General features: G+C 33.5%; 1 protein-coding gene across 1 annotated transcript; it reads left to right on the top strand.

The window, feature by feature from the left end:
* Nucleotides 1–305: 305 nt before the first annotated feature.
* Nucleotides 306–2153, top strand: LOC128553521 (uncharacterized). Its single transcript, XM_053534704.1, has one exon. The coding sequence runs from the start codon at nucleotides 306–308 to the stop codon at nucleotides 1929–1931; it is 1626 nt and encodes a 541-aa protein (XP_053390679.1). The 3' UTR covers nucleotides 1932–2153.
* Nucleotides 2154–10367: the final 8214 nt, after the last annotated feature.

Below are 10367 nucleotides of genomic sequence, written 5' to 3' on the forward strand. Positions count from 1 at the left end.
GTGATATCAGTTAATTCAACGTTGTTCGTCATTTATATATGCGTTAATCTTCCGGTCATTGTGCGTTTTATGCGCCCCATATACCGATCCCGAGAGCACAGAGCAGAAGCGGGGAATGCCTTTCGTCACCGGATAACTTTCTGCCGCAATTTTTCTATTCGTTTGGCGTCCGTTAACGTTATACGGTGTAGTGTGACTGATACATTAACATGAATAATCTAGTATCGTATTTTTTCTAATACTTGTTATTTCAGAGAGAAGACTGGCTGTTGCAATGCCCCCGTGGAATGGTGATGATAAATAGGATGTGCTTACCTCCACACAGATTTATATCATCGGATCTTCTGATGGAAATAAACCTTATTCTTGAACCATACGATGTTCAAAAGCAAGACAAACTCGCGCTGAATAAAATTATTTCAGTTATATTAGATGAAATGGAGTTGAAGAAGTCATTGCTGATCACAAGGAATGTAGAGCTGCAAAACATGAAATGTTCTTTAAAATTCAAAACAGACTTAGGTGGGACAAATCCTATAAGTAAAGTTATTGCGTTAGAATCCGTACAGTATGTTAAAGTTAACATTCAAATTTTGATTTATAACGCAGAGGAAGATTTACTTGGAACTGTTCTTGACTTCGCACTGGTATTTACCAACATTTCAAGTATCGGCAATGTCTTCAAAGCTTACTTTCATCATTTTGACCATTTCTTTATTGAACAACGCCCGCTAAAGTCTAATTGTGTAAATGTTCCAAATCTACCTCTGTTTCAACTATGTCTAGAAAACAAAATTCCAAAAGAAAGGATGCTGTATTTTGAGGTTTTACGCAAACAAGAGACAGTATATGTGAATGAATCATATATAGAAATTAGCTTGGAACAAGAACCTTTTTGCCCGAGAATCGCTCTTCCTAAACTGACGTTCATGAATTGTAATGAGTCTACAATTTACACAAACAATTTTCTTTCTACACGGCTTACAGAAAATGAAACACACATGTTCTTTTGTCATGAAGACTTTTTTCAACATCTGGACAGTCTTCACACAAACCAAGTCATAGTCAAGCAGAAAGTAGAGTCAGGGGTTAATATTCGCGGCGGAGTAACCTATTTGACCATTGTTTGTTTAAGTATTTCATTGTTGTCTCTTGTGTTGACACTTACAGTGTATTCAGTCTATCCAGCACTACGGTCTTTACCAGGACTTAACAACATGGCTTTAGTTACAAGTTTGATAATTTTTCAGGCAATATCATTGGTGAGTACTGTTACAAATATCAACATTAGTTGGCTTTGCAGTTTATTTGGTGCAGTTCATCACTTCTCTCTAACTTTATCTTTTGCTTGGATGTTTGTGTGTACTTTTCATATGATGAAGGTATTTGTTAAGATCAGAAATCGATCTGTTGGCAGGAATGACTTTCGAACCTTTGTTTCGTATATTGTTTTTACGACAAGTGTTTCGCTATCGACTGTTTCCATAACGATTGTTGTTGCAGCCGTTCAGTCTGAGGGCGAAGACATAGGCTACGGCGGTGCCACCTGCTACATCAAGGATCCAGCTAATGTTCTATTTCTTGTTGCTTTACCAGTTGCTATAGTGGTTTTTGCCAACATTTTTATGTTTTGTGTTGTTGTTTTTAAAATACATAAACATCCGACACTTTCCTCTTCCAATCCAAAAGAACGTCACAATATAACAATTTTTGCGAAGTTATCGACGATAACCGGGATGACTTGGATCTTTGGGTTCATTTATATTTTTACTCAGGTTGAAACATTTGCATACATTTTCGTTATTCTCAATGCCGGACAAGGAGTTTTTATTATGCTTTCATTTGTTTGTAACCGAAGGGTAATAAGCTTACTTTGTAAAACTAGATTCAGGAGGCAGCTGACAAAGCAGACGACAAGCACGGGACTCTAGATTGCATCTTTTTTTATATTATTAATATGTTATCAAAGGATTAAGTACATTATTGGTTAATCATGCATGAAAGCACATAACGTGGCAAAATAGATGATTTCATTGATTGTGCGGCGATAAACATTGTTTACCTTGTTTAATCGAGTAAGTAAGTAAATAAGTAAGCAAGTAAGCAAGCAAGTAAGTAAAAGGGTGAGAGAGATAATGAGTGAGTGAGTGAGTGAGTGAGTAATAAAGAAAGTAGGTTATCTTTACTTTAAAGGATAGAACAATGTAACGAAAGGTCATACGAGCTTTTAACCGACTATTAGTTCATTTCCATACCTGCAGTACTCTAGAGAGTGGCAAGCCTGTCAAACATTTGCAGCATTACCATTCCAGAATGAAATCATGTTCTTGAATTGATTGAACTTTTCCACATCCTAGATTCATCTGGCAGTGAGGTCTGGGACTGGATCAGCATATCTGAAACTGTTTTTACCAAACTTTGCGGTCTTTACATTTGGTATTTGTAAAATATAAGTACATGTAGAATTATAAAAGTTGTATCTTTTACAAATAAGAGAGTCATGGCTAAATTATTAAAGTTTTTAAAGGTTTCTGACGCTGTGAGTCTGGTTTTTCGTTTATGCAAACAGTGTAGCTTAGCATTGTCCAACAGATCTTGAAAAGTGGTACGAGCTCCTGTAAAAGATTCTGTCGTTGGATTCGGATTTCTTAAGTGCTACGTTTTATCAAAATTATTTTTTATTACAAACATTCAAAGTATCCGGGGACCTCCGTGGACGAGTGGTTAAGGTCGCTGACTTCCAATCACTTGCCCTTCATCGATGTAGGGTCCAGCCTCACTCACGGCGTTGAATTCTTCAGGTGAGGAAGCCATCCAGCTGGCTTACAAATGGTCGGTGGTTCTACCTAAGTACCCGCTCGTGATGAAATAATGCACGGAGAGGCACCTGGGGTCTTCCTCCACCATCAAAGCTGGAAAGTCGTCATATGACCTATAACTGTGTCGGTGTGACGTTAAACCCAACAAAATAAATAAATAAATTCAAAGCATCCCCCTTTTACCGAAACACATTTTTGTAACCTTTTTACCTAATCGCGAAAAGCAGATGAATAGTATAGTCTTCGTTTTGTATCTGTTTGAGACACTGATAAATGGCGCTGCAAAGAGAAGGCTTATATTTCTTTCCAAAAAGTATTTTCTTAAGCCTTGGAAATAAAAAGAGTCACAGGGACTTAGATCATGTGAATAAAGCGGATGGTTTACAATTTTCACCTTTTCAGAAGGCAAAAAAGACTTAACAAACACGCACTTGTGAGAGGAGGCGTTGTCGTGTATAAGATGGACTCCTGACCATTCTTTGCTCGGACGTTTCTAATTGTAAAACTTTTTCACTTTCTTCAGTACAGAGTTCCTGTAACTGTATGACCAGATGGACAAGGCACTTGAACGATTGGCCCACTAGAATTGAAGGTACTTGCGTACAACACCTTTTTCGAACTTATAGTTCTTTTGGCATTATAGGGGCGTTTTGTTTATCTTTTCGCTTCCATTGCTTATTATCAGCCATTCTCTGTGGCTCAAACATGTGCACCCAGGTTTCGTAACCTGTTAGCAAGTTTAGCAAGTTAGAACTAACCCGACTATCACAGCCTTTGTATGCTTTCAAACGTTCCCGGGCACATTTTAGACGTTGTTTCTTTTGCTCCTCAGAGAGCAAATGAGGTACCCACCTAGTGCAAACCTTTCTCAGGTCCAAACGCTTTTTCAGAATTGTTTACACACTGCCTTCTGATATGCCAGTACAACTCGCTATATCTTTCAATCGCGCATCATGTTCGACCAGAGCTTTTACAGCAGCGATGTTTGCCTCGGTAACAGAGGGTCTAGGCATAAAAAAAATGTGAAACACATTTTCTGTACATAACTCATAGGTTGTATGTATTTTAGTAGCTATTCTCGGCTGATAACGATTATTAGCGGACATCCCCGAATATGTATCCACTATTATTTGTTGAAAGTGCAAGTCTCTTCATCTTCATTTTGACGACAATGACACCAATCCCATCTTAATGCTTTTGTCTTCAAAATATATATCCGATCAGGAATTGAACCATCAGCCTTTCAAAACTGGTATCATAGGCCAACGCCTTACACTACTCTGCCACTTTCAAATAGGTTGGAAATAGGGTATGTTTTATTAAAGTTAGCTTAGAGCAGGATGAAGTAATAGTGACTTTGTTATATTTAATTTGAAATGTGTTTAAATCACTTGATTTCCGGCGTTTATTTCTGGCTGCCGTGCAAACCAAAGAAAGACGTCTCCCTGAAATGTTACATCTTTTTTTAATTCGTTTCTCAAGTGTTGCTTGAGATATGGAGACCCAGTAATCGGTAATCGCAAGGTTTTAGCTTATAATGTCCGTTTTACATATACTTCAGCCCTGTTTTATATCATAATATTACTTAATATAGGCACCCTTGAATATGTTATATTACAAAAACTTTGGTTTCACGGTTTAATTATGATATGAAACAATAGGCTAAGGCAGGTGTATTAAAACTGTCAGTGTGAGGAAAATGGTGTCATAGTAAGTCCATAATACAGTCTTTGTTATCCGGGTTTCCAGTTTGAAAGTAAAACATAGTAAGAAATCGCCAGAGAAACGTGTCACTGTTTAAAATTTTCTTGATTAAATTCTGTATTTGGATGCGTTCAATATACAGAACAATACTCTGTTCTGGATATTTACTGATACAAATTATGTGAAGTTCTTTCTATTATTCTGTTGTTTGTTAATAAGCTAATAAGTGGGAATCATTTATTTTGTATTCTGTTACTGATAAATGTTGTTCAACTTTACCATTAACATTTAGCAAGAAAATATTTGCTCATGTATCTTTGAAAATATGATAACCACATGAATTAGGATTGGTTCAAAACATAGCTGTTATCAATAAGTTCTTAAAGGAACTTCGTATTTCCTAGCTTCATTTTTTAGTGTTTTAACTATCTCGGTGCTTCTTTGGATCATAGTTTATCAGTTGATTCAATGGTTCGTTCGGTATCAAAAATGCCAGGTTAAGGTTAAAATTTCTGTACATGAAGAATTCATTACAGTATTAATTTGATGAAAGAAACATCAAACTTTTGTTAAACAATTATAAAACACAAAATGAAACTGTAAATATCATTTTTCTCTATGGTGCCTCAAGTAAACAGATTTAATGAGACAGAATTCTAACTCCAACATTGAAAAATTAAAGTCGAATCCTGTAGGTCTGTTTTGAATTTTGCTCACTTCATTAAAAATAACCTTGGGGCATAAGTAAAACCTACCTGCATTTTTTCCACAATATGTAAACTAAACATTGAAGGCAAAATAGAGAACTTTTACCGTATGTAACTCGGTATTTTTAAAGATGTCTAACTCTACCCCTCCTGATTCAGAGGTAAATTCACTTTGAACAGCAAGAAATCGCTTATAAAATGAAAATTTTCCACTTTTGTACAAAACATCCATAATAAGTCTTGAAAGAAGTAAAAACTTACTAGAAAAAAAGGAAAATATGGAAAAAAATACTGGGTCCCAGTGGGGCTTGAACCTACGCACTCCTGAAAATTGCAGTCAAAGTAGGTTTATCATAGGAATTGAATACTCTTCAAAAAGGAGGTACTCTATTACGGGTCCAATACCTTAAAGAAAGTTTCTCATTTAGTGTCGTTTTGATTACGCCTGTAGTTTTTGGTAATATAGTTTAAGTTAATTGTGAAGAAAAACACTGCAAACAACACAGAATAAGTTATTTTGCTTTAGATTTAGATACCAGGTCTCATATTGGTCCTGCGGATTTGATATCTTTAATCTGGTTTCCTACATCCAAACGAGTTGACCAAATAATTCTGACTCAAGTTTTAAGATAGTAGCAGACTATCCACAGCAACAATACAAGATTCTGAGAGAGAAAGACTCATTCACAGTTCCAAAGGTCAAAGGTTTCGGGATAAAATCTTTTGCATACATGGGTTGTACTCTATGAAATGGGTTACCGTCCACAACTTCAAGTTACTGTCAGAACACTTACTAAGTCAACTATATTTTTTATTATTTTATTGTCGAGGTTATGCAGTATTAGAAGGAAGGAATTTATATATAAATAATGTCCTGCGTATTTTATGTAATATAATATTTTTAAAAGGTTAGAAAGTATTTTAGGTAAATGCATAAAAACAATGTTAATCAGTTCTTCTCATATCTGATTTGTGATGATAAGTATTTTAAACCATATATTTAATTATAATAGATTTTGCTTAGATTTTCATGATTAGGTCTTACACTCCCTGTATTTGCTGTTTTCTTCAGAATATGTAACATTTACTTTCTTCAGAATATGTAATAAGATTAACTGTTGTTATGTCTTCTTAGTGTTAATATGTAAATACTTAACATAGACTACACATGCCAGAAGAATGTTTTCAGGTCAAATGTGATATGGGTTAAATAGGAAATATTAAAAACGTACATTTGTTTTATCTTGGATACTTTTTAACTATATATGAACATTTTTTTTATTTACAACAGGAAATACTCTTAATAGCACTTATTTATTGCATGTTTATTTTAGAAATAGTTTCATGTAATTCAGATTTGATTGTCTCTGTGCACTTTACACTGTTTTATTATGTATATGTAATTGGTGTAAATAAAATAAATAAATAAATAAATTCATGAATACTCTAGGTGCATTCCATTTGTTTTAAGCTTCCTGTGTTATTTTCGCCAGTCAGTCATGATGCATTTTGTCTACATTTTTACTAGTCAGTTTTGACATATTTTAACTGTCATGCAGACATTATTTTCAGTGTTAAGAATATGCTTCTATCTGTTATAAATCATAGTGCATGTTTCTCTGTGTCGTACCACCAGTAACAAGAACCACAATGGAAATATTGATTTTAATCTGGTTTTTGTGTTATCCTTGGTACTGATGTGCTTAATACGGGTCATTACTCACGTTTGTGTATTTAATTTTCAAATAATGCTAAATCATTGTAATCAAGAATGCAAATCGATCAATCAATCGATCGATCGATCAGTCGGTCGGTCTGTCCTTGCGTGCGTGCGTGCATGTTGTAACTTTATTAATACAGCATGAGTTTTATTAACTTCTACATGGAATGTTTTACAGTGAAGATTGAAAGTTGCTTATCTATAGCATTGTTTAACGACTTGATATGCTACAAATATTACTGATTGGTTATATCTTTTGTCTGATATGCGTTGTTGCTAAAATCATTAACTCGGACAATGGTTTTCAGCTTTATAAAAAATATCACAATCAGCAGATATACACATACTGAGTATTATGTGTTACGCGCATACAGCCAATCTGCGCATTTGGTAAATCGCGCAGCGCAAATATAGTCTGGTGGTTTTAGCCCCTGAAAAAAGTTTATGAGAGCCGGAATGTTAATGCTTGGAGACAAAGACTTTATTAAAGTTTAAACATCCCTGGTTCATTTGGGTGCTGTCTCCAAAAAATATATGTCCATTATATGCAAATTATAGAGGTCAAAAGGTCATGCGTTAAAACTGATATTTTCACATAATTGTCGGCACTGATGCAATGATTCATGAATAATTTCACATTATACAGGATTTGATTTACAATTATAGGTTTAAATAAACCATACACTTGTATCCAATTAATAAATTATGACCCGCACTCAAAAACGCATTGCATGCTCATATATAAAGGTTAAAGATCATAGGGTATATATACAGAACAAAATAGCTAAACGCATTTGCTAATTTTCCAATATCTTTGCAAATTCTGTAAATACAATTTTGAAATTTGGCATATTTTTAGCACAAAGTGTGGTTAAAAACATTATAAAATTTCAAAAATATTAAGTGACGCCAACATATTATTTTATTCAATTTACTAACTCACCCCATTTGTAAAAAAGTCACAAAAACACATAAAAGCTGTGTTTTAGTAAACAAGAGAATACCGTTTGTAAGAATAATAACTGTTCATACTAATATTTTTTAGCGAATGGTTAAATATAATGAATGCTGTTTTTAGAAAAAGCAAGTTAACGAAGTTATTTCATTATCTTCCCAAAATACGTTTTCATTTTTAGTATGTACATGCACATTGTAAACATTTTTGTTTACTTTTTGTGACCTGTCAAAAATTGATTGAAATCGTAAAATGAATGAATATTATATCTGAAGACGTCTTTTGGTTTTGTTGAAAGTTCGGCATTTTATCAATAACAAATTGTTCTGAGTGTAAACTACATTATTTTATGTTATTTTTTGCAGATATTGGCAAACAAAAATGGGGGCACTTAGCTGTTTTGTTCAGTATATATTAGTTATAAAATATATAATTTTAGAAAAGCTTTTATTTTACAAATTAAAAACGTCCTAGTAAATCTTTACGTAATATTTGCATACATATTTTCATGAAATACTGTTGAAGTTCACCTTCTGGCAGGACATGTTGTAAAGTTTTAAATGTTTCTTTTTGTTGCTATATTAGCTCGACTTTTCGAATAAAAACTAGAGCTATTGCACTCGCCCCAGTGTCGGAGTCGGCGTTGCCGTTGGTTAATGCTTTTGATAAAGTCAAATATCTCTGTTTCTATCAAAGCTATTGACTTGAAACTTAAAATGTTTATTTACTATCAAAGTCTACACCAGAAGAAATAATCTCCATAACTCCTATTTGAATTTTGATGGAGTTATGTCCCTTTTTGACTAAGAATTTTGGTTAAAGTTTTTGATAAAGTCAAATATCTCTGTAACTTATGATCAAAGCTAATGACCTGAAACTTTAAATAGTTCTTAACTATCAAAGTCTACACCAGGAGAAACAAACCCTCTAACTCTGATTTGAATTTTACAGAGTTATGTCCCGTGTTAGCTTAGATTTTCTGGTTAAAGTTTTATCAAGTTTTTACTGGCTAATTCAGAGTCAAGCAGTGAGAAAAGTCGAGCACGCTGTCTTACGGACGGATCTGACTTGTTTTAATTCGGGGTGAGACTACTTAACAAAATATTTCTTATTTCTTGTTAAGATAATTTCCTTTATCTAACTAATGCAATCAGTTTGATCATACAGATGCTTCTCAGTTTAAATGTCACAAGTATATGTCATAGGTCGCAGTAAGTGCTATGAAATATAAATAAACATGATCATATTGCCTGAAAAGATACATAACCTTGCATATAAAAGGGTATTATTACAACAATGCTTACTTTTATTGATAAACTATTCAATCACGTTAATATTTGGAAGAATTGAAAAAAAAAATGCCAATAAATTATTCTTTTCTCTTTTCAGAAGGGTTAGCTATATTATTTCATTCTATGATTAAAAATCGTCATGTATCCGAACTAAGGCTTTTACACAAATAAACGCATACTCTTTAGAAAGATTCGGGATATAGGCTTGTTTAGTTATGTAAGCTATATAAACTTCAATACCTAAAGTGATGATATTCAAAAGGGGTGGTAGACTGGCCAGGGATCTGGCGTTTTATTATAACGGAAACTTAATTGAAATTGTTACGAAATTTACATATCTAGGTATTGTTTTTACATGTGGAGGCTCTTTTAGCACTGCGCAAACAACGTTAGCAGGACAAGCGCAGAAAGCAATTTTTAGTTTAGAGAAATACCTATATAAATTTACGTATATTAAACCTAGACATAAGATGGATTTATTTGATACTTTAATTGCCCCAATACTGAATTATGGAAGTGAAGTTATGGGTTTTAGTTCTAGTCAATCCATGGAACGTGTACATATGCAATATTGTAAAAAAGTCTTAGGTGTTAAAAAAACAACACAGAATGATTTTATATATGGAGAACTAGGTAGAATATCCTTACACTGTAGACACTTATTTAATGTTATTAAATACTGGATAAAAATCTTAGGTAGTAAAGAGAACAAGTATATAAGTAGAATTTATCAGGTATTGAAAAATGATTTTGAAACTAACCCAGGAAGACAGAACTGGTGTTCTCAATTAAAAGGACTTTTATGTTCTCTTGGCTTTTACGAAGTTTGGCTACAACAAAGCGTAGGTAATGCTGATATGTTTTTAGAAATAGTTAAGCAAAGACTAAAAGATAATTTTGTACAGAATTGGCATGAAAGGTTACAAGAATCGACTCGAGCATTATTTTATAGAACTATTGCAAATTTTAAATTTCAAGATTATTTAGATTATTTCACGGTTAATAAACTTTGTCAATCATTTGCAAGATTAAGAGTGTCATCTCATAGGTTACAAATAGAAGCAGGTCGATGGGCAAGACCAGTAAGAATCCCAGTGATTGATAGAAAATGTGTAATATGTAATAAGCTAGAAGATGAATATCATTTCATACTTGAATGTTCAATGTACT

This window comes from Mercenaria mercenaria, unplaced genomic scaffold (assembly GCF_021730395.1).
Source record: "Mercenaria mercenaria strain notata unplaced genomic scaffold, MADL_Memer_1 contig_3917, whole genome shotgun sequence".
NCBI lineage: Eukaryota > Metazoa > Mollusca > Bivalvia > Venerida > Veneridae > Mercenaria > Mercenaria mercenaria.